Consider the following 26,021-nt stretch of genomic DNA (forward strand, 5'->3'; position numbering starts at 1 on the left):
TTGCTTGAATTCCTAAGTTCTAGTGTTTTGGGGCTTGCAGACTGTCTTTCCGCTCTATGTGGACAATAATACAATGCTTACAAAGCGTTGCCAGAGTGCAAATAATACTTTTCTTTCCATCAATGGATACCAGTTTTCCTTGCTAAACTACTTTCACTGCAGTGGTTTTGTTATCTTTAACAAACCTGGCTTCTGCAATTAGAAAAATCAGGTCTTTGTGAACGATTCCAAAGGCTGGAGGAGCTTAAATTCTGTATGTTATTGAAATTAATGCACAGATCTAGCAAAAGAAATGTGAGTGCCTGATTCACTGCTGTTCTGATGTGCATAAAATCTCAAATGCTTAACTGCCTAGATGAACCATAGTGCAAAGATACTCCAGGATATAAGTAGGATTTTGATGTCTGTTACATAATATCCACAAGTATAACAAAACCACTAGAATTTGCTAGCACTGGGTTGACAAATGTGAGTTATAGTTGCTTTCTTTCTTCAGAGTTTTATCAGAGTATAATCACTTGCCCAGCTTAATTGAAAAATCACTTCAGTTTATAGCTGAATTTAAACATGTTTTGTATTTAAATGACAGCTTTTGATGTACAACCATTTTTTACAGAAAGTAGTTGGTTTTTATCTGTGTTTCTGTAAAGATATTTCAAAAACTCTCATCAAATTTCCAGCAGTAAGTAATATCCCATTCAGTGCAAGGTGAAATGTTTTACATCAAATCTCCTGCTGTGTAATGGCCAATCAAAGAGTATTTATAGTGGCTGAATGGATTTTTTGGCTTGGTATTCAAAATTAAACATTTTCAAACCTTAACATTTAATGTTTTTTGCCACTCTTCAAGTTGATTTTATGTAACCCTAGATGCTCACAACTACTTGATACTATGAAGTGACTCATTTTATGCTGAGGATCCTGCAGGCAGTAGTTTTACATTTATTACACTTGTGTAGATGGAATGAAATGTAGATTTGATAGCAGATTCGTGTCTGTCTTCTGATAAACATTTTTTTCAGGTTTGGCTCTATGTCTGTGATGCAGCAAGTCTGTTTCTGAGAGAACACATTTACCAAATGAAATTAATGAGCAAAGATAAATTTTGATGATTCACAGGAAATTGTTTCTTTTATTGCAGGTATCCAGTAAGAAGAGCTTATGCCAACAACCATCTTTGGATCTAGATGGTTCCTACTTGGGTATTGGGGGACCTCAAACTTTTTATAAGAACAGTAGAGCATCAAAGGCTGGAAACCCAGCCCGTGTTGCATTGTCTCAGCCTTGCAGGAATAATCACAATTACGGGACTGAAATCCATTACAACCATCAGACGTGTCTGAAGAAATATCCGGTAGAAAATGACTTGCACAGAAAGTGTAACAATATGATTTCCCCAGCCAAACAGAGGAACCCTCACCATGTAAAACCAGCTCAGGAGATGGACCAGAAAGCAAATGAATTTCAGAGCACATGCCCTCAGCAAGTGAGTCACAGTTGTGCCTGCAGGCATGTAGGGAGCTCAGGGAGCATGCAAGAGAGCCACCATGTCAGCCAGGTACTTAGAAGACACTCTGGGCCAGTTCACAAAACCTGTGATTATTCTAGGAGCTCTGAAGTTTCCGGGCAGAATGACAGCATGGACTCAGGGCCTAAAGGAAAAGAACAGGCTAAAAGGTTGTATGAAGAAAGAAGGCAGAAGCTCCTTCTGCAGAAAATGGAGTTGGAAATTGAAAAGGAACGCCTCCAACATTTATTGGCTAAGCAAGAAGCAAAACTGCTCCTAAAACAACAACAACTACACCAATCCCGTCTGGATTATAACAGGTGATTTTGAGATTTGTCATTTTTTAAAAAAATCTAAAATTTCTAATGAACACGTGGGCAATAGATAATTAAAGTGGGAGAACGGAACTAATAAGATAGGCAAGACTAGTGGCACAAATTCTTTCTAACAGTGATTTAGAGCGGAGGAAACTTTTTAATGTATTAGCATATACTGTTGGGAAATGGCATGACAGCTGTGGAAAGCAGCAGAGAAAACCAGTATGTGATAGAAAGAAAGGCATAAGAAAAGCAGAGTGGTAAAAGACTAGGTGAGAAAAGAGGAGCAGTAGAAGAAAACAAGAGGTTGATGTTAGTGCTGGCACTTGAAGGAGTGAAGCATTTGGCAAGAAGCAATGTCAGCGTGGATGACGTAGATGTGACACTCCCCCTTCTTTCCTTGGTGAGGTCCGTTTTAAGTATTGCACCTTCCTAGGTAAGGACTGGAAGATGTGTGTTTTACAGAAGAGATGGAGATAATTTCTTTATATATGGAATATTTTTTTCCCATATATACACATGGAAAGGGAAGGGAGCTCTGTGTAGCAAGGACATTTTCTTCCCAGTGATGATTGTGGAAGGAAGAATGCCAAGACTGAGGCACAATACATGCTTAAGGCTAGAAGAAGGTAAAGGCAATAACCATAGAAATATGGGATGTGGCTTGAAAGGCCCATGAGCTTGTTGTAGAAGGTGAGGTAACACCTTCCTGACAATGTAAATGGGGTCTCTGGGAAAGAGGGAGAAACTGGTTTATTGGTATCATGTTACTAGAGCAAAGAGGAACAGTGAAAGGGAGCAGGTTAAAGTAAGTTGAATTAGCCAGTGTAACTCAGTTGGGTACTAGCAGTTCAGCACTAGAAAGGGAAAGCAATGGGGGAGAATGTAGCAGTCTTGTAGAAGAAGCAATAAGGGTGTTTCACAAGGATGATTATTTCTATGCTGTTTTAATATGGCAAGTGCTGACAGCATCCCATGAGAGTCTGCATTATGTGACACACTTCCTACATTCACGTACTCTAACCACCATGGAGGAATATATCACTTTCTCTTCTTAATCCCAGCCCCCTGGTTACTTGTCAAACTCTAAAAGAGAATACCATAATTTAGGTGGTCTTTTGTTTGTTATCTTCGATTTTGGCTTCCATTGAAAATAATGTGTTTATATGGCTTTAAAAATACCTGTCTTAAAGGCAATCACAATTCTGTGTGTTGAAAATCACTGAGGTCACAAACAAAGGATTATGACTTCAGGTGAGAATTAAGTAGGAACAGATGGATTCTTAATCATCAGATACCTTAATTCTATGCGTGCATCCCTCTAATGAAAAACAAGTAGAATATGAAGGACATACAGACTGAGGTTTTTGGTGGTTTTGCTACTAATGGATATTTTTTACCATTTGAGGCATCATAAGCCCAGAAAAAAATGGACCTTAAATATATCTATAATGATGAGCTTGTTAAAGCTCTTATGCCTATTTTAGCTGTTGTTTTTCTGAAAAAAACCTTCATGGTTTACAGAGCTCTAGTTACCTAAAAGAATTCTGTGAAAGAAAATCATATATGATCAATCTGAGGACTCAGTATTTTTGTGTTCTCTTTTCAGAGGTGAAGGTGAAAGCACATTTGCCATATTCTAAGAAAAGCAACTAGAACATAGTGTGCTTGCTGTTAAAAAATACTCAGTCTCTTTAGAATTAAATGTTTGATATTTACAGGTAAATCTCTCAGGCATCACAGTTCTGTTTCAGTTCTAGGTATATAATTCACTTTTGCACTTGATAACAGGGTAATTTTATATACTACAAACAATAAAATTTTGTTTAGCTAAGCTTAAATACCTTTTGCTTCATTGTCAGGAGGCTCTAATGTAGTTCATCTCTTAACATCATGACAGTTTAAAAAAGCAATACAACAAAAATCCATTTCCAGGTAGTGGGTTTTTTTGTCTGTCCTTCTGCCTGGGTGGAGTGCTGTTAAGGTCCATTCTGACCTGCTGAAAGTATTGTCATCGAATGATAAGTACAAGGTCTGACCATTTGTAATTATTGGCTATTAACTCTTCTGCTCTTTTAACGAAAGTATGAATTGATCCTTTTTTTTGCCATGCTGCATCATAACTGCATTTTAATTTCCCCCCATTTTCCTATTTAGCCTCAGGTGAGCATAGTACTTAGAGTTTGCAGTTTCCCTCTACGTGAAATAGTTGCTTGGCTGTGAAAAATGTTGTGCGTGCAGGGAAACGGGCAGTTTCGTGACTCTTCCTGATGCCAGCCACACCAGAGCAGACAAATATGGTAAATCCTGGAAGCAGGAATTTTATTCAAATGAAAAGGGAGAAGTACCTCTGTTGTTGACTTTTATATCTTCATTGGAGAGAAAGAAAAAGGTGGGGTGATCTATTAAAAATAGAGCATCATCTGTGGGCCCACAGTTTCAGGAGACACAACCATCTCAGCCGAATTCTACATTTTATGCAGTGTACACATACTGTGGATTCTGTGACCATTTCCTTAAGGGAGCTGGTCCTTGGAAATCAGTAAATGAAATTTTTCTAGTCTTTTTCCCAATGGTAACCCTTAGAAGCAAAGGCACTGGACGTAAGTCAGCCTTCCAAAACAAAAGTATATTTGAAAGTGTGAAAACAGTCATGAAAGCTTCTGTATTTAACGTGATTAAGTGCCCTGTTTGTAGGCACACAACTCACCTTTTTGTGGCGAGTTCCTGGTGTGATGGTTTGACCAGCTGCAAAACGAGCTAACTCTGCTTTTTCAGGTTTGGAGGCCACGTACCTGGTTCGGAAGATGTGCCCATTGATGAAGCACCTGGAGAACTTGCTCTGATGATGAACGGCAACAGCATGGGGCTAAGGTAATTTCTCTCTTCACTTCTAAGTACTTCACAGTGTCAGTATATCTTCTTGACAGTGTGGTGTTGGCTGCCAAGTGTATTTGTTCATGTGTTTGTTTCAGATTAAGAGCTTTTTTCCTGCAGGAAAGGTAAAATTCATTGGGTGTTGTGTTTTATGAGTCAACTCAATAGTTATGCTGACCTGTTATTACTCATGGTTTAGGGGTTGACTTCCTGTAGAGGTCTCAGGTTTTGTGTGTTATCTCTTATGGACACTAACCTAGCCCAGTGCAAAATGGAGTTTTCACATAATCTTAGCTTTTGTTCTTTGTTCTAGGTACTGCTTGTTATTTTTTTCAGTTAAGATCGGAACATCTCTTTAGTCTTGATTTGCACCTGATGTAAAAAATACATTATCCTTTAACTCCCAGATAGAAATGGTCTTTTATAATTGGTGACAGTTACTTGTTTTTTAAACAGTGCTGTGTTGCACCTCCGCTTCAGTGTGATCAGAGCAAACTACCACTGAAATAACTGGAAGTAGAGTTAAGCCAATATTTAGCTCTTTATCTCAATTTTGCATGCTATTTAAAACCTTAATCAATACATTATTGTGTTTTCTTTCTATCCTACCCTGTTGCATGTCCTGTTACCACTGGAAGAAGATTCAGGCTTATTAGAAAAGCAACAAATAAAAACTGTGGATTTGACAGAGTTTTTCTTCCTTTCTCAAAAAGTGACAGCTTCTTGTTCTGTTTCAACTATAGATGTTCCTTTGACCAAAGTAGTCCCTGTTTGGTAGACAAGATGAGCAGCTGTCCTCTGAATGGTCCCTTCTTTAGTGACAAGAGAAGACTTTAAAATAATAAGCTTTTCTCTCCACTATAAGAATACTGGAAGAACTGTTTATTTATTTATAAACTAAGGGTCTGATGCGTTATTTTTTATTTTTTTAACATTAAGTGATACTGATTTTACTTTATTTTTTTGAGATTCCTTTTCAAGGAATAAGACTTCTTTCTCTGGAACAGTTGTTAGTTTTCTTGGAATACTTTGCTGCTTAACCAGATGTTTGGCTGCTGTGAATTACTGGCATATCCTTATTGTATTCTGATGCTCTTTTATTTCATTTTCACACAGACTGAAGTGATCAAAGTGTGTTTGCTGTAACAAAAGAGATGGAGAGTTGTGATATGTTTAAGATGAAGTAGCATTAAGCCCCTTGGAGGAAAAATGTAACCTAGAACACCTGTAGGGCCTCTTGTCAACAGTTTACCAAAAACCTGCAAAAATCTACACAGCCTAGCAGGAAAAATGAGGAAAACCTGTGCTGTTAACAAAATGAGAGTTCCAGATTTCAAAAGGTTCCCCGCCCTCTCTTCATTCCTCTGGTTTAATTTAGTGTAATTTTTCAAAGTTAATATGTGTTCGTGCAGTCTCAAGTTGCCATGCCAGCTGGTTATGAAGTTTGGCAGCAAAACACTTGGAAGTTTTCTTCGTATATGCCATCTTCAGTTTCGCAAAGGTTACCAGATGAACGGTCCCTAAATAATTTACTCTAATGTAAGGCTGGAAGAGGCTATGGAAGACAAGTCCATTTGTCTCTTTTATGCATTTGAATATGTAAGTGATGTTTTCTTCAGTTAACGAGAGAGTGTGCAAGTGTGTGGCTAGAGCTTAGAAAGGAGGAAGAGCTGATAGGAATACATCTTTCTTTGACAGTCTCTTTTCTGGTTTTTGTTCATTTTTTGGGGGTTTAATTTTGTTGTTATTTGTTTTTTAATTGACCTGCAAAACGGTTCTTGTTATAGCAAATGCTATCAGAACCCAAATGGAAAATCAGCCCTCTCTGACTTTCAGTTCATACATTAGAGCTCCTCTAGCAAACCTCACAGCATGAAACTTGATTTCAGTCTTCAAATAAGCAAAACTTAGCTTAAAAATATCCTGGTATTTTAAAGGAAATGTTGAAAGTCCTTTAAAATACTAAACTTGCTGAAGTGATATATTGGAGTTCAGAAGTAAAATAAATAATATAATCAAGAACTGAAAAACATAGGTTTTTTTATAATTAACAGCTCATTTTGAGTTAATTATCTACAATTACGAAAATCTAATTGCAATTTATTCTCTACTATCTGTGGGAAGAATCGTAGGCAAGGGAATGTGCATCACTGCCAGGCTTAAATGCTATAGGATGAGTACAAATAATAGAGGAGCCTTTAATGAAAAACAAAAAGCAAATAGGAGCGTGCAGCTGTGCCAGGCTATTGAAAGGTAATTGTAGTCAGAAATGAGATATGTACTTTAAAAGGCATCTTGTCATCTCCTGTAGGGATTAATTTTTTCCCTCCTTGAAAAAGGAAAAATAGATTCCATGAGCAAATGCAGTACGGAGTTTGATTTCTGATACAGATTTTGGTCATTGTCTGTCTGTGAAAAGAAAAACTTTTATCTCGGGCACTACAACAAACTATAGTCAAATTTTCTAATGGAGGCCTGTTTTGTTTTCTCTTCTAAATGTGCCATTATGTTTTTTTCATTATCAAAGTCAGCAAGTGTTGTCCATCTCAGCCTCTTTGTATGGTCCTGGTATGAATTTGCAATGTTGAATTTGTTACTTCCCTGCTGGGTATGTTGAGGAGCTGTTGGGAAGAAATGTGTCTGTCACATGTGTCAGCATGCAGCTGGGCCAGTGTGTGGGACCTGAAGAGTCTTCAGATGCGGGATCTCCAGTTCTCTAAGGTGCAGCAGACAGAGCAGATTCTATTGAGGATGGTTTTCAGTAGCTTGGAGTGCTCCTAAGTGAGCCCACAGCCAATTTTCAGCTATGGAGATAGTAACTTGTACAATTAATGGCAAGTTGTCTGGTTGTCTGTATAATTTCTTTTCAAGTCTGTCCCAGTGTGCAAGATGCTTTAAAATGCTCAAAATAAAAACATAACCTGATGCATTTGTTTAGCATAAAACAGCCTTTTACAAAGCACTTTCCATCCCTCAGATGCAGATGCTCGGTACATGCTCAAGTACCCACTCCATGCCTATTCAGTAGGATCAGTACACCCGGCACCTGCTTTTGTGTGTGCTCCTGAGGTCTGCATCTGGGAGAGGAATTTTAAAACAATCCACTCTTCTCTCCTTTATTTAATTGTAACTTTGGATCTGAAGGTCATGGAAATAAGACCTGTTTAATAGCACCAACTAGAGGAGATACGGTTTGCTACTTTGTGAGCACCCCTCCCCAGAGTTGTGCTTTGTGCCTAAATCTTAACATAGAAAGTACCCTGCTTTTCTGATTCTTAGGTTTCCTATATGGCTCTGCCAGTACAACTTTCTACTGCCTTCTCTCTAACATACAGCTTTCCCTCAGATTTCACACAATACTGCCACTGTACCTCTGCACGGACCTGTGCAAAACGTTATAAATAGGAATTGTTGGATACAGCAGCTATTGGATGGGTTTACAGTTATCTGCAGGCACTCTTTCAATGTATGCTACCTGGTTAAAGGATTTCTCTCCTAGAGTATCGAAGATTTGCAGGTGGAATTTGCCACCTTTAATTTCATTGAAGGCTTTTTATGTTTGTGTTCTTCATTGTATATCACCCATGTGTATTTTTTCCAGTTTCTGTTTTTAGTTAGTTGAAAATATCAAACACAGAATTCAGCAGTACTTTCCCCCTATTTGAATGCTCATTGCTATGGTGATAGTTCCAGGAGGGAATGCTGTCAGGGGTCTTTTAAAAGATTTTTATGTTTCTGGTGTAACTATTTTTATTATCTTGTGAGAGAAGGTGACAATTATCTCTTGCTCCTTGTTTAATGCTTTGTTATGAACTCGATTGTTTTTTGTGACTTGTTAGACATGCAGGCATCTTTCTATGGTGATGTGCAAGCATACTTCTGTGTTTTTGTCCAAATATTCAACACAATTAAATAGATGTGCAGAGGAACGCAGACTCGCAGCTCCCCCTGCTGTCCCAGGCATATCCAGGTTTGCTCAATCCCCCCCCTCCTCCAAGTAATTTAAAAAGAAAATAAAAATCACACACAATCACACAGCTCTGCCACCTCAGACCTGACTTGTGCTGGCCCCGTTACTCCCATTTTTGAAGGGGACTGATATTTAAAAACCGGTGGCAATGGTAGCACCCATTTTGTTTCCTGTTTGGAGTTTTCTTGACAGTTCTCCTTCATACCAGCGTGCATCACCTCCTGTTACTCTTGTCCTGAGCCTCTGAAGGAGAAACCATCACCAGTGCCACAGTTGGCTCATTGTCCAAGGCCTCCCAGGCCTCAGTTCATCTATGAGTTGTCCTTGGTGTCTTGAGGTGCATCTAGGTAGTACTTGGCCAACTTTTAGGAATGTATTGAATACAGTTTGTTGGGATTTTTTTTTCATCTATTTGCTGTTTTGGCAGACTGGCACATTAAATCGGGCTGAAATCAACTGTGCTTGCAAATGGCCCATAAAATCTGTGTATCTGGAAGCCACTTACTCACTTGTTAGTGCTCCTTTTAACACCCAAGTTACTTTCTTGTTCCAGATAATTTTACATTGAAGTTTGTATCATTTTTAGATAGGATATTTGTGGAGCGAACACTTGTTTGGCCAGTAAAAAAAGTGCTTGCAGATCTGCCAATAATGCAAATGCTGAATTAGGTGCAGATACGAGTTTTTCTTCTTTCATGGCGTTGTCTGGCTATACATAGGCACAGCATCCCTCCAACAGATGGCTGCCAGTTGTGACATAACAGGAGAGTATAGTTGGTGTTAGATACACATTTTTGCTTCATTAGTGCCACGTGCAGAGCCTGAAGGTATTAGGTTTTCTTGTGCAGGGTGAAGTATTTTGTTCTGATATGGTTACTAAAAGCTTATTGTGGCAATTTTTTACATATCAATGCATGCATTTTTTTTTTTTTAAGGTAGGCAGTGATCCTTATCAGACTGGGGAGTGAGGAGTTCATTTCTGCTGACCTGGTTGCTTCACTAATCTCATTTTCAGGTTTACTTTCAACTGCGACAGGGTTTTGAAGCTGCCTCTGTTACGTTTACCTGAATTATGCTGATTCTGTTCTCATGATTACGTATGCTGCACACAGCAGTATTACATCATTTCCATTACAGTCCAAAGTAACCTTGAGCAGGAAGCCTACTGATTGACTTGAGGTATAAGATGCAAGTAGGAGGTACCATAAGTAGTTTCTGTAGGCAGATGGAGCCAACCTGTAGGTGAGGTCTTCAAAAAGCACAGGAACTCTGGTGTTAGAAACACTGCTAAGCGTAGGATGGCAATCAGTGAAAATAGGCTTGCTAAAACTCAAATGCTTTGGTATTTTCACAAAACGTACATTTTCTGCCAGTCTTCTCCATGGGTATAGTTCTGTAATATCACATATCAGAACTGAAAATGCCCAGAGATTTTTTTTTCTTTGGGTTGAAATATTTAAAATTCATGCATCTCCTGAAGGAGTTTGTTCCTTGCCAACACTTGCAGACAGTGAGAGACATTTTTGCAAGTCATTTGCAGATGCCTCCTTTACAGGGAAATGTAGACACTGTTAGTTTACTGCCTGAATTGAATTTTGAAAACCTGAATTCTATTTTTATAAATTGGAGTGGATTACTTTTTCAGACATAACATTTTGTTACTTTTTATTTTTATATGTAATCTTGGATGAAGAGAGAATTATGTTTAATCTAGATATTCATATGTCCCAGAAATTTGTGAGTTGGAAAAGTTAAGAAAAATCTTATAAAACAAAATGTTCTGGAAGGTAGTTTTAAATTAGGAGATTTAAACCCACCCGCACAACTTTCATGCCATTTAAAAGCTTATATCAGAACTGATGGGGCAGGACTAAGAACAAAAGCTATTGGTATTACAAAGTTAAGAAATCAGCTGTACCCTGCTGTTCTGGCCATGATCACGGCTGCACTAAGCTAAAACCCACTCCCCCACCCCTCTTGTGACCTTGGCTGCACTTCAGCACACAGAGGATTGAAGCAAAAGGCAAACTCCGGTAAATACTAGATTCTGCCACTTGCAGATATACAGACTACACATAAAGATAACGGCACGCGTGCTCTCGCTTGCTCTTCAGCTCTCACTTCCTCTGAAGTGGACTTTGTATATTTGCTACTGAATTATTCTGACATAAAACTTTCCAGACTGTGTACTGGTGTGTTGAGCTGAACTCTGGCTTTGCATGGGTGCTGAGGCTTTACAGAACTACCCATTACGTTTATAACAGTGCTAATTTTTGAGAGCCACGCGGAGAAAATTTTAGATTCAGCCCAGCTGATTTGTTCTTCACATTGCTCCTGCGGTGAAGAGGATTGATTTTTGTGTTTCTTTTGATATTTGGCTTCCTTTCCTCTGGTACTCAATGCTTCAGGCCTTAATCCTTTAACCTTGAATCTGAGCATCAAGGCTTCAGGAGGGATCAGGCCTTTTGATGGAGAGAGAATGTCTTTTGTTGTACCAAATGGTTGGCAGTGGTATAAGGCAAGACAGCTCTCCAGACAGTATGTATTTCTCTGTTGCGTTAAAAGACTATAAACAGAGGGTGGGTTTAGTGGGGATTATAAATAATCTAGAGGAAGGTGGGGTATTAGAAGCAATGGAAAAGAGTTAATGACTTTTTCTTTAACTTTTCACCAATAACCAGTCTATCATGACAGATGTGTACTGGGTTGCCAAATGCTATAGTCTGATTTGGGTAACGGTTCAAAGCTCAGCGTGTCATGGAAATGGCAGTGTGGTCCCTGATGGAGCAGGGGAAAAAAAGCTTTTCAGCTTCTCAAAGGGCAGTATTTGTGGAAGCAGATGCTTGCTTGCCCTACCCAGCATAAAGAACACTTCTGCGGGCAGCCGGGAGAGTTCGTACTGCTGGATTTTTATAGGATCATTAATTATATGTTATAAGGCAGCTAAGCATGGCATTCCTAACTCGATGAATTCCATTATGAATGGCCTTTTCATATTCTTCATCTCATTATATTAAATGCATGTGACCTGAAGTTTAGCTAAAGTTATTGTTCGGGTTAACTTTCATTTAGTGGTTGCCCTAGTTTTAGAAACAGTATGATCTTTAGATTTTATGGAGGGACAGGGTTTTTTATGCATGTTTTTGCAGCACTATTTTAGATAATTTCTTTTGGAACTAGGTAGGAACCTCTGTGAGGTGGCAGGGAAGGGATTTAGTCGCTCCTTGATTTGTCTGGAGATTTCTGTACCCATGTCCGTGGATGACAACATCTAGTTACACGGATTTGGCTCTCATCTCTCCGCCAATAACTCTTAAACCCTCTGCTCTGTTCCATCTAGTCTTGCATATCTGACTGCCTCCCTGACATATAATCCTGGTTGTTTTGCCTTCAGATCATTTGTAATCTCGCCAAAACAGAACTTCTTACTTTTGCTTCTGAATCGCTCTTCACTTCTGATTTTGATAACGCCACATCCTCCCTGTCACTCAGACTCGTAACCTTGGGGTCACTCTCCTTCTCCATACGCATCTGGGCTGCTGACAGCTATTGCAGCTTCCTTCTCCTTTGCAGCAAAAACACACCTCCAGTGTGTCAACAGTTAAAACACCACCCCCTGCTCTAGTCCTTCATCTTCCACCTTGACAACTGTAAAGTCGTCTTTGACTGCTCAATATTCATTCTCCTCCTTCAAAATAAGTTTTCCAAATTGCTATCTTGGCTGCTTATTCAGATCTTGTCACTGTTGCCTCTCTGAAACTCTCTTTTGAAGACCAAGTATCAGTTCTTTTTTTTTTTTTCCACAGTTTGAGTGCTTTTTTTTCCTCCCCATCCTCACTCCTAGTGTGATAAGTTTCAAACTAATGCATCTATTTCCACTGACTACAAGGATGGTCTCTGCCTGGTAAGTCCATCTAAAATCTAAGTCATACTCAAAAGATATCACCACTGTCCTAGGGAGAGAAGTATTATAACTCAACTGCAGTGACAAATTATCAGCTCTTCTGTGTAGAAAAATTTAGGTATGTCTTCTAGCACATGCAAGAGTTTGAAACAAAACAATATGCAAGTATCTTCAGTCTTCTGCCAATAGTGCTATGCTTCACCTCTTCATGTAACTAACATGCCCTTCTGTTTGACTGATATGTAGTTAATCCTTTTTTACTTTTTGACTTGGTGCTCCCTTAATCTCCCTCTCCATCTTGCATCCTTTTTGAGAAAATCATGTCTCTGAGAGATGGGCTAAATTTATATACTGGCTGTAGACTCAGTAGGGCTGAGGTTGTTCAGCAACACAAAAAATGCAAGCCCCTAAACCCACATCACAGTGTCAGAGTGGCACTGGTGGCAACAGCTCTGGACAGACATTTCCAAACAGGTTATAACAAAGTTGTGCAAAGGTAGAGTTCCAAGACCTAACGTCAGTAGCCGTAAGATGGCAAGAATCGCTTGTATCTGGACTAACAAAAATATGTGGTGTATTTGTCACGTTCAGTTTCTAGGGGCAGGGAACAAGCAGCCCAGATCCTGGGTAGAACCCACAGCTTCACTGCACACAGCCTCATGCCAGGGTGTCTTCCCTTTATTCCTTCCCTTGATACTGGACATCAGAGCACGCCAATACATATCTCACTGATATGTGCCTCATAGCAAGCCAATGGTTTCTGTGTGGTTTCAATTCTATCATGTCTCTTTATTTCCTGAATATAAGAGTACAAAAATATGTAAAATCTATTCCGTAAACATCCTGGTTGAGTCAATATTCAGTGGTGCTGGCACATTCACATAAAATCCATCCTCTGAAAGAGGCACTCTTTAGAGTGCTGTTTTTGGTGAGGCCCAGGCCATGTTTTTAGAGTTGTATGCCATCAGTTAGATGTCTAAGTCTGTATTGCACTTGCAATAAATACCTGATTTTTCTATCACTAGCCATCAAACATTCTCTATGAAATATGTAACTTCAGTGGGTTCAAGGCAATTGTAGTGGACAGAAGTGAAATTTTAAATCTTGACCAAGAGCTGCCTTGTCAAATCTATATCTGTTGGGCATGGTAATCCACTAATCTGAGTAAAGTTCGAAGTCTAACTACTATATTTACTTCTTTTTGGGCTATAAGATATTTTTAAAAGTAGATCAATAAACAGTCTCAAAGTTTTCATTTTACTAAGCAATATAATATATATGAGTACAAGTGTAGTAGTACATCACTGATATACTCCTTAATCATAGAGTGACCATGTCCCACAGATGTGACTTAATCATGGAAAAAAGGCTGATGAAGTGTAAAGATCCATCAGGAGTGGTGTTTCCAACAGAAGTGGAATATTACATGACACTGTTTTAAAAGATCCTTGCGTGAGAGCATTTAGGATGCCTTGTACATTTATAGTTACAGATCTGGCTATATTCTAACATGTCATTGTTTTTGATCACTATAAAACAAGAATCAAAACCCGTGTCAGGTTTATATTTGGCTGGGAAGCCAGTGTGGTGCGAGGAGACATGTTGGCATCATGTTAGAGCTGTGCTTTATACCTGGGCTGAGCCCATGCCAACACACAGAGCCTTTGATGGCTTTTGGCGTAAGAAAAGTATTGCAGTCTCCAGATTGACTAGTCTCCAGATTTGTAACACTTTGACACTAACAGACCTGTATAACCCAGAAAACCAGTAGAAAACTTAATCAAGCTTAAAATGCTTGATTCAGTCATCATGTGATACAGATAAAGATGATTAGAATAAGAGGACAGAATTGTCATGGAAAGAGATGAGTCCTGTAAGGGTGCCCCCCATGTTGGTTTCAGTGTTAATTGTTCCTAATCATTAGAGAAATCAGGTTGAAGGACAGCAGCCTCAGAAGAATAGGAAAGATAAGATAAACCCTCTAATTTTGTTTATTATGGAATTTGATGCATTTATGAAAGGATTTCACTGCAACATGTTCCCTGATGTCTGGCGACCTGTCAGTGACCCCTGGAAGGTCACATTGGGATCCTTAGGGGTATGTGTATTTGCCAAGGTTAGTGGTTATTAATTTTCATTGCTATCAGTGTGAGAAGTTTGTAACTTTGTTCCTTCATTTCCTCCCTTAGAAACCAGGGATGATAATTTATCATGACAGTATCCTGAATGTTGAAAATCAGCATCTATCAAGTGCAACGTTGTCAATGAACAGAAGCATCTATAGATATTATGTCTCTTATAATGCTTCTTTCACATACAGGCACTACGGGATCCTCCAGAGCTTTATTTTCTGTGTGTATGTGACTCTTCATAATACCTGTACATAAGAATGCAGTCTTAAATATCTGTTGCTTTAGTTAGGCATCTCTTCAAAATGTCTTGTTAGTAGGGCATACTGGAAACCGTGTGAGTACCTACTTTTCAACTCTTGTTGTGTCCCTCTTCTGCTATATCGTCACTTATCCTTAGCAAATGATTGCTCCATGGTCTGATCCATGATCAGAGAAAGGGCTTTTGCAATTGCTGCTCATTTACTGAAAGCTCCTGTTATCAACACCTATCTGCCTGTCTGGAAACTCCTATGAAGGAGAGAGTGCTTATGTACTGATAGTCTTAGCAAAGGAAAACATAAGAACTCTTGCACCAAGCAGGTGCAGCTTGCACACTCAGATCGATCTCTGCAGCAACAGCTCAGCCACAGCCTGTTTTGCAGTGCAGCCCACCTACTGTGAAGTCTTTTGTTCTGGGTGAGCCAAGTTGAGAAGGGATGATGCATTGTTCTTCTATGTCTTTATCACAATCAAATTGCAATCTAATTTGGGGGGTGTTTGTTCAAGAGATAGCTTGCATATGGCATTTCGATGGGCACCTTGTGAACGGGGCTGACTCTCAGCCAAACAATAGTGATGCTGTATAAGGCACTAAGACAGGCATTCACTTTGCTGAAGAGCATGTGATTCTCCTTCTGAAGGAGAGAGTGATGTGGCTTGATCTACTGGAGAAGTTTGGATTTAGTTCAAAAACTTTGTTTGTCCTAAACAGGCTTTTGCATCATTCCTTATGGTACTTTCAATGGTGACAGCTAGGCAGGCATTTCAGATATACAGACACTGTTTTGAAGGATTGTTTTTATACCTATGACTTGACATTTACATGACTTTCTTTTGTGAAGGCTGACAGCATTGCTTGCTGGAACGACAGCTGCTCTGCTCTGCTCTATAAGAAAGGCCAAACACACAATCACAGCATTTTGTCCTGCTAAAGCTTTGCCAGTCTGCTTTCTGTGGCCATTTCTCTAAGACTGAAAACGTTTATGTTGGAATTTTCTTTGGATTCAGAAGAGAAGAGAGAAAAGTAATCAGATCTCATTTGCTGTTTATTAGGAAAACTAAGATATGTGGGAAAGATACTGGTAGGGAGTTGAAATATAGCTAACTTAAAGCAGAATCAGGACAGGGCTTCAAAGGGAAGGCATGAATATAATTTTAGATGGAATTTAGCTTAGTACTTGCTACAAATGGACCTCTAACTGTGTATATTAAGTGAAGTCTTGACTTCATTGAAGATAAAGGCAGGATTCTGATTGATTCAATGAGGCCAGGGTTTCACCTATGGCTGGTATGATCTAATAGGTCATTGCTAATTAAGAGCATATGTGGCCTTAATTCTTGCTGGTGGAATTAAATATCTGAGCACCAGTCACTGAGGGAATTGGGAAGGGAACTGGTCTCTAAAAGAGTGATCTGGAGAAGCTGTGCCATGGATTACTGTACCCTGGTACAGCCTGATATATGGAAGAGTTTTTAGTGTAGTAGCTGGTATAACTCCTCCAAGATGAAAGAAAAGTAAACCAAATACAGTAGGTCCAAGAGAGACAGTTCAAGAAAAAAAAAAAAAACAAAACACAACCAACCAACAGCAAAACCTGATAGTCATAGGCATTACTGGGTTCAAGGGCACTGACCCTGACGATGAAAACTCTGCATCTCTCCCCAGCAATATATTGTGTGCGTAATAATGTATAGATTGTAGGCAATCACTGCCTGTTTTGTATGACAAAAAATCTTTTTGTTACAAGCAGATTTGATAATACTTATATTTCCGTTTCAGAACTCTTGCTGGCTTCTGAGGTGTTCCCCTACCTGTCCCTGCCCTCCTGCCTTTTTCCTAGAAAAATGTGTGAAAAAGGAGATGGACTTGGGCCTGAAGATCATGGACCTGTTGGAGCGGGTCCAGAGCAGAGCCACAAACATGATCAGAGGGATGGAATGCCTCTCCTATATGGAAAGGCTGAGAGAGTTGGGGATGTTCAGCCTGGAGAAGGCTCAGGCACACCTTTCTGCAGCATTTCAATATGTAAAGGGGGCTTATAAGAAAGATGGGGACAAACTTTTTAATAGGATATGTAGTGATAGGTCAAGGGGTAATAGTTTTAAACTAAAAAAGGCTAGATTCAGACTAGATACAAGGAAGACATTTTTTACCGTGAGGGTGGTGAAACACTGGCACAAGTTGCCCAGAGAGGTGGTAGATGCCCTATCCCTGGAAACATTCACAATCAGGTTGGACGGGGCTCTGAACAACCTGATGTAGTTGAAGATGTCCCTGCGCATTGCTGGGGAGTTGGATTAGATGACCTTTAAAGATCCCTTCCAGCCCAAACCATTATTCTGTGATTCTGTGATCTCAAAGCTATAAATGAACATGCTCTTTAGAAAGGAAAGCAGCTGTTTCTTACTAACATACACTGGATCCCAGAAGTGTCATTAACATTCCGATGCATCTAACATAAGTGTCAAAATGCCAGGTTTCATAATTGGGCAACAAAATCTCACTCTAGGCTTGAATATGGCGTTCAAGGTCTGTATTAGAATATGATACTTTTCCTGCTTTTTAAAGGAGGGGAAAAATGTTAAGCTTAGATTTTTTTCAGGCACTCTGTTTCAATATGATAAGCATTATATTTTTAATGGTATTTTTTTAAGGTTGTTGATCTGCTGACATGAGCAGATTGGTTTTGTGGGGAGAATGGAAAGGTGGTGGTGTTCAGGGATGAGAGATTTACTTGAAATTCGTGCTGTGCTTCTCCTCCTCACCTGCAATGCTCTTACCTTTCTTCCAGCTCTACTTGGCCATCCTGTAGATTTGCACACCCTACACAAAGCAGTAGTGAGTGGACCAATCTGCCTTCTATTTCCCATGTGCTGTCTCTGCTGGCTTCTGCATCTTGATGTGTTTCTCCCCAGCTCTGCTGGAAAGAAGGGACAGACTGTGTCCCCTCAAAAGAGGACGCCGGGTTGCAGATAGAGGTTTGCTAAGGAGGGCCATAAGCTCCCCCTCTGTTGTCAGGGTTTTCCTCATGATTAGGTCTAAGCAGACACACATGGTGTATGCACTAATTTCAGGTGTCTCCTTTTCTCAGTGAGTTGAGTGTTTAGGAGTCAGTTCCAGTTCTCTCCCACCTCTGCTGGGTCCAGGGGCCCAGCTTCTTTACTGTATCAGTTTCTTATCTTCTTTGCCTTGTGGATTAGGGTAATCACACCACCCTACCTGACACATTGTTGGAAAAAATATCTGAGACACTTGGTAGTTCTGGAAGTAGGGGCTTACAAAGAATAACACAGTACACTTGATAGGACTAAAAAAGTTGTGGTTGTTCAGGAGACCGCTGTTGTTGCTTCATAGATCCACTCATCCAGAGTCTGCAGTCCTTCTTTTCTTCCTGCAAATATTTTTTTTGTTTGCCATGCGGACAACCAACTTCCCAAACAGTCCCACTTTGGAACTAGTGGTTTTCAAAAGTGTGATTTGATAATTTAAACTGATGTAAATTTAGACCCCTGCTGAAGAGAAGATCTCATGGGATATTAACACCTTCTCTTTGTCCCAGCACTTGTGATACTGCTGCTTTATACCAAGCTGACTCTGGAAGCTGATCTGGCTGAAAGCTCCACCAGCCAAAGTGGTGGTGGGGAAGAAATTTTCAGCCTTTTGCCAAACTGCATCTGAAATGGCAATACAGGTTCCAGCTACAAAAACGTATTGCTTGGGTTGTCTAATTATCACTAGTTTTGCATCATTAAGTGTTATGCATTCTTGGCCTGATATAATTGCAGCAGATTGCGCACATGAACTGTTAATTATTTTATTTTTAAAACAGAAATTGCGGAACAGGAAAATAACATTCCAGCATGTTTGCTTTTGGAGCTGACCTACCACAGCAGTCTTAGTTTGATAATGGTTAAACTTGCAAGCCCTTTCCTCAACAGGGTGCAGTAGGGTACCATTAAGGCAGCCATCTGTTGAACATGTATACTGGAGGCCTGAATTGCCTCACGTTTTGGGTTTCTGACTAGTTATAATGTCGTGTTCTCTGGATGCCACTGATCTGCATTGAAAAATGCATGGGAAGATTGGAGTTCACTGAAAGGTGAGTGTCCAATTTCAGGATCGATGGCTGGGAACCAGTCAGATGTGTGCTAGGTATGGAGCAGGGAGGAGATGAAACCTTGTGGGCGTACACATGCTGATAGTAAATGTCTAAGTCTTAGCTGCTTGAGTTGTTTAGTGATTCAATAGTTCTGTAAAACTTCATTTGCAGGCCAGGGCTACCATTATGTTGGATTGCTTCATCAGGATGAGCAGCTAAAACAAGTTAAATTCTATCACAGTTTTCCTGCATTAATTTAAAAATGAATTTAGTTGGCTCTAAATGGACATTTGTTTTAGTATCTTGAAGAACTGACTTTTCTCTATTAAAGCAGAATAATGTATCTATATGGTGCCCTAACTTGAACAGTACATAAAGATTAGTAAATAAGACCCCATTAAAAATACTTATAATGTAAGTAACATGGGTCCCAATAGCCTTTCTAATGTCCATTAATGCTTATTCTGAGGATCAGAGCTCATTTTACTGAGCCATTTAGTCAAACCGTGTGATTATTTAGAAAGTTAATTCATGCATACTAAAATCTAGCTTAAGTAATGCAGAGGGTAGGAGGTAAAACTCTATGGAGACGATAGTCCTTTTTGTTATTTAATGATCAGCCATAATTAACTTGCAAATTTGAAATAATTAGAACAAATTAAAGGTATTTAACTTTGCCTCCCTAAAGAAAAATTCAAATTGCACCAAATGCAGCTTTAAATTATTCAAGTCTCAGAGGTCTGTGCTGGGTTTTTTTACAATGCCTTTTCTATGATGAGAATACCAATCTGCTTTTTGTCAGAAAGCATCCTATCAAGTAATTGTTCTTTGTGTCTAATAAATGACAGCTATTCTTCTTTGTAAAAGTATTTCAGTCTCTGAAGACTACATCAGCATTTCCATGGCATTTTAATTCAATAAAACAAAAGGTTAATGTTTTTCTACTTTTTAAGGAATGCAAATACTAGGAGTATTCAGTGGTTCCTGAATGACATTTAAAATTTGCCATTCACGCTCAGCAGGGATATCGCGATATGAAGTGCAGACAAAATGTAAAAAAATGTTCAAGGTGTGTTTTCCTTTGTTGGTGATGTACTTTGATATTCATAAGGAGGCCACAGTGCTGAGACTCGCTTCTTTTCTGGTGATGCTACTCTACAACTCCTGCCTTTAGTATGTAGGTTAGGTAGGTTAATAAGGTCTTTATTTAGACAGTCTTCTCTGTTGTGTAGTTTCAGGGAGTAGCATGAAAATTCATCGGATATCGTGGTGCCCTGTAGGAAGTCCCACTAACCGTGCTGCATTTGAGTGATATGATGGATTGTTGGATTTGAAAGTAGAGAAGGACCTGTTTTGTCGCTTAATCTCTCTCTAGCTGTACATGACCGATCCCCTTGGACCATACATTAGTTTTAAATTTTCCAGGTTGTAGTAGTTACGTCATTCATTTAACTAATTATTCTACAGGTTAATAAGTAACTATCTTCTGAAATAAGGTGGTTTTTTTTTTCCTTATGTTTTCTGTGTTTGATTTTGGTTGGTATTAAATTTTTGTATCTCTCTGCATGATCCCTTTCCCTCCTCAGTCTGCACACCTCTCAGATTAAGTGTTTGTCATTTTAAGATTTGACTTCCTATCCTTGAGCAAAACTTTACTGTGAGCTTTCTTCTATTAAAGACTAAAGAACCAGGCACTAATTACTTGTTTAGTGAGCTATAAATGCAAATACACTTGCTTTTCTTATTTCTTCATAAATTAGCTTCTTTAACTTCTTGGTGTCTGTTTCTGTTTGACTTGCCTCTGCCATAGCTTTATTTAAACCAGAACTCAGTATTCTAGAGGTAACTGCACCATGTAAAAGGTATTGCAGTGAACCATTCGAGTAATCACCTCTTCATCTACAAGCCAAAGGTCATTGTCTTCACAGAAGATCTGTAGGTTGTAATTAAATGTACTTTAAAAACTCAGAAAGCATCCAAATAATGACAACCTCAGTGTTTTTAAATGCTGTTAATCATCCAAATACGGGCAAATGGATTATCAAGTCCTGTATTATCAGAGAAATGTGGTCAAGTATTACACCTTTAAGCCTCTTTAAACAGTAACTAGGGTCCAAACCCATCTCTTCCTGTACTCTGGGTTGCAGGAGTTAGTAGGTTAATAGTTTCACATCATTCAAATAAGATACTAATTTAGTCCACCATAAATTTTAATAACACTGCAGTATTATTAGCGGCCACACAGTTTGAAGCCCTAAAGTAAACGGAGGTTATTCAGAGAAGTTTTATCCAACACTTCAGTCAGTTATTACAGGTCATAAGCCATTATATAATGTTCTGCATTAATAATACAGGAGTAATACTAATTGTCCAACAGGCACAGTGGGCCCTATTAAACAATGGCTTATACAGCACATTGATTTGAAACTTTTAATTTAGCTATTATTTTCTGATGGGAACATCAGATATCTGATTTTTCCTCAGATGTACAGTAACTTCAGTAGCGTAAGCTTTCAGGTAAAAGATTCTTGTGAATCAACCTCCAAAAAACTGTATCCCAAATAATACAAATTCATTGGCAGTCTTTGGGTCGCCCATGTAAAATCGGTGCTTAAATAGGAGAAAGATTTGTTCAGTCTTCAGATAACTTAGGAAAGCTGTATATCACTCCCATGATTGCAAATAGATAATTATAATCTTGGGATGGATTGTATTCCTTCATGTGGATAATCCAAAGATTTTTTTTTTGTTTGTTTGTTTTTAGTTGCTTTTTATAACAGTGACAGGGCTAATGACATATGCATGTTGGGAATCCTCATTTAAAGTTGTTGTTTCCCAGAGAATAGAATTTGAAAGCAGTAGGTTGTCTTTACTGAGAGAAAGATGGGTCTCCATGGCTTTCTGTCTTCCCAAAATGTTTTGTGATTGCCTGTGTCTGCAGAGACTGAAGTCATGCTTGCTCCACATCACCAAATTTGCCTCCTGGCTCTACCTGTGTAGTGTTTACAATCTTGTGCCAAAGTTCATCTTGAACCATAATGGTTCTGGTTAGCTTTCTCTTTTCTTTCTCTACTCAAACTGCTGCACCTGTTGCACGAGATACGCTCCCACCAGCTTGCTCATACATTCTCCTTTCATTCATCTCACCTCTTGTTGTCTCATCTCCTCTCAGTCCCTTTCTTCTTGAATCCATGTATCACCATCCCTGGAGGTATTTGAAAGAAGTGTAGATGTGGTGCTTAGAGACATCATTTAGTGGTGGACCTAGCTGTGTTAGGTTAAAGGTTGGACACAATGATTTTAAAGGTCCTTTCTAACCTAAACGATTCTATGATCTGCTTCCCTTTTGCAAACCATGGCTCCAGTTATCTCTTCACATAATCTTTGTTTCCCCTTTATCCCAGCAAAGTCAGCATTTTTTAAATTACTCTTTCCTCCAACCTTGCTACACTGCGCTGGACAAAGTACTTTCTGTATCTTCATCCCAGTTGTCCTATCCTAACCACTCAGGAAATCCAAGACCTGATGCTTTAGGGAATGTGCCAAATGCCACAAAACTCCAAACGTAATTGTCAGAGTGCTGCCAGCTGCTGCTAACTAAAGACTCCTGATAAAGTAGGTTGGTAACTCTTTGATCCTAAGGCATCCTGCTTTCAGACATTGTAAAAGGATTCAACAAGAGCTCAACCAGCAGCATGACAGTTATGATTTGGGAGAGTGAAAGTAGAGGAGAGGGCTGGGTGCAGTGTTAAAAGGGCTGAATGCATCATGTGATAGTGTGATCTTTCTTTTCTCCCAGTGTGCCAGTGTTGAAATGTGAAGATTATTTTCCGAGGACACCTCCAGTGAGCAAAACCTCCAGAACACCGCAGAACAGTGGTGGGGGCAGTTCGGGGAAGAAAATGGTTGGTTTTGGTCCAAATGTGGAAGATGGGCGAACTCTTCTGATGCAAACCAAGAGGGAAGGCACCAAGTCAAGGAAAGGTAAGGGGAAGCATACTGTATTGTAGGGCCATGAGTGTGCTAATGGCATTTAGAAATTGTATATATGCGTTCAAGAGCACATCAGTAAAATGCACAATTAGAGAAAGAGGATTGCAAGTTGCTTAAAACAACCCAAGAAAAGGTAGCTATGTTTAAAATAATAAAAAGCATAGAAAACCTTGTAAATAACAAGTGATCTTCTTGGTTGGTGTTCCTGATGGAAGGAAAAAAATAGCCCTTTAATTTCAAAAAGCTGCTTCAACAATTCTTTTTCCTTTCCCAGCAAGCAGAGAGAATAAGTACAGTGGGGCTTGCTCTTGAAAGGTAATCATCTTCACATTCTTTTCCTCCCCAAGTAATGGCTCCACCACCACAACCCAGTATTTGCCACACAGGGATGTCTGTACAGCTAGAATCTGTCCTGCTCTTAGCTTAGTACCTCCACTTAAGGAGCAGAGAAGCAGTCTTTCTTAGGAATAGAAAGGGTTGGGAACAAAAGCAGCTTGGATGTTTCACTGCCAAGCCTTGAATATAATCCTTGGTTCAATTATGAGCTAGCTTTTTTTTTTATTTTAACTTGTCAGCCCGTTTGCCGTATATGTCAGCATAAAAATAAAGAAAATGGCAAAATGAGAAGAAATGTGGTGCAGTTCTCAAAGGAACAAATAACTTGTGTTATTGGTTAAGACCGTACCAACATTAAAAAGCAGTCCCTGTGAAGAAACTTTCAAAAGGGTATCATCAGCCTGGACCCAAACAGTGGCTGAGGTTAATCTCTTCCAAGGCACAGCTACAAAAGTTGGAAGCCTGTAAAGGGCTTGTGTCCAAAAAAATCAATTTCTAATTTGAAACAAAATCATTTTTGACTAACAGGGGTTCAGGACCCATTACTTTTGCTGTATAGTCTGCTGACATTTCACACTTTCTGTTGTGCACAATGAATCCTAATAGTCATTTTATAACATTGCTACACCAATCAATTTAAGCAAGAGAAAGCCGTTACAATTCTGCAAAGTTTCAGGGGCAATTTTCACTGATGGTTTTCTTTTATGTTTTTTCCAGCTATCATTATTTTTTTTCTTCTCTTTTCCTCTTCCTTCTACCCCCCCTCCTTCTCAATACTGTAGTGATGAAATTGAGATTTTTCAGTTGGATGATGGGTTTTGTTCCTTGGATAGGTATAGTCCCCAAAAAGTAATTTATTTTCCATAGATTTGGGGAAAAAAAAATCCAACCTGGCCTCTTCTTCATTCATTCATTTCATTTTGTATACTACTTAGTAGAAGTTACAAGCTGCATCTGGCTATTGCACATAGCAGCTGAGCTGCACCTATGCTGATTTAGTGATCGTAATGTCTGAAGATGGTGGGTATCTTTCGCAAACACTTACTGGGATTGCTAGCTTTGAAGATGTACAGCTGCATGGCAAAATTTAACTTAAACATTAGCACTTGCTGTAATACCAGATAAAGTTCAGAGAAATGCTTTCAAGCTGTGGAAGAACCTCAGTTCTATTACTGATTTGAATGGCTTGTTTATCACGAGGCAAATTACCTAGTGCTAATCACTGAAGTTGAAGTCATCTGTATTTAGTACCTTTTTAATTGGCTTCCCTCTGTTATATGTTTGGTCTCCTTTAACAAGCATATACACATAAAGTGTTTTTTCCATCTTTGGGGATCACCAGGGCACAATGTCAAGTTTCTTAATTCTAGTTAGCTCTGGGCTTAGCTGCCTCTGTCCTTGCTTCTGCTGGATCTTTCCATCTGTTGCTGACCTGGGATTGCTGCTTCAGAATGTATGATTTTATTAGGACGCAATTATGTAGCATCTCTCAAAAATAAAATGAGGGATGCTAGCATTGTTTTCTGTGGTGAAATTTATAAAAATGTCGTATTTGCCTTACTGCGTCAGAGTGCTGAGCCAGCAAGCCTGGGGGTCTGTCTTGGACAGTGTTCAGTACCTGTTATGTCAGTGTGGAGTGATCCCTCTACTGTGGTGTGTTTACTTGAGCTCTAGCTAAGCCATGAGATGTGGGAAAGAGGAATGAAGTCAACAAGCTGACATCTTGAGGCATGAAACTTGATGTTATTTAGCCACATACCTTAAGGTGGCCTTTTGGTCAGAAGACAGCAGTGCTTGATACTGAATACAGAAACATGTCCACTGAAAACTTTTTGACAGTCAGATATTAACCTATTGCTACAGAGGTTTGTTTTTCTCATGCCTTGATCTGTCTTGTCTATTTAAATTGCATACTCTTCAGGATGCAGAGTGTCTCCAAGCACACCTTAGTGCAGTGCCAGTGCTGATGTGGGCCTTTGGGTTCACTATATAATCTCCCTGTACCACTGGGAACGGTGGAGGTATCTGGGGGACGGTGCAACTCATGATAGTGTCCCTCCACAGCAACACAGGCTGTTGTACCAGATTTTGGTGTTGTCTTGTTCGACTACCTTTGTTCTCTTAGATTTCTTTTTTTGTGGGTTTTTTTTTTTTTTTTTTGACAAGATAAAATGATTAATCAGGAAAATATTCCCATGTTGGAACGGTGCAAGGCTTTACTGCCTGCAGGACTGCTCACTTACTGCGAATGAAGTGAGTTTGGAAAGGTTTCATTTCTCCCTATAGATGATTAGTAATGGGGAGAAGAACATTGTTAAGCTGGTTCCATCACCTTGTGGAGTGAAAGGGGAACTTCTGCTCTCTTTTCAGGGTGGAAGCTTACTGGATCATCTTGGGAAATCAGCTTTTATTCTTTCACTGTTGTTTTTTGTCTCTTATCTCTGTTTGCTCCTGGATTTTTATTCCTGTGCTTTAACAGGTGTTTGTGTCTTGTAGCCAAACTTTTTTGGTTTTACCAGCAAAACTTTAAGCAGATGAACTAATCCTCAAGTTTTAGATATTTTCAGCAGTAAATTGTTTTTATTGGTGTCACCAGCAGCTATGTCAATTTGCACTAAAATCTAACA

At 39.2% G+C, this 26,021-nt stretch overlaps 1 protein-coding gene across 2 annotated transcripts in view; it reads left to right on the forward strand.

Moving 5' to 3' along the window:
• The window catches only part of KIAA1328 (KIAA1328 ortholog), a 175,140-nt gene that overhangs the window by 115,210 nt on the left and 33,909 nt on the right, over positions 1-26,021 (forward strand). For both annotated transcript variants that reach the window (XM_074811712.1, XM_074811713.1), the window contains 3 exons: positions 1,142-1,827; positions 4,603-4,698; positions 22,865-23,049. In XM_074811712.1, coding sequence (XP_074667813.1) covers positions 1,142-1,827; positions 4,603-4,698; positions 22,865-23,049 — 967 coding nt within the window. The remainder of the gene's footprint in view (positions 1-1,141; positions 1,828-4,602; positions 4,699-22,864; positions 23,050-26,021) is intronic.

This window comes from Strix aluco, chromosome Z (genome assembly GCF_031877795.1).
Source record: "Strix aluco isolate bStrAlu1 chromosome Z, bStrAlu1.hap1, whole genome shotgun sequence".
Taxonomy (NCBI): domain Eukaryota; kingdom Metazoa; phylum Chordata; class Aves; order Strigiformes; family Strigidae; genus Strix; species Strix aluco.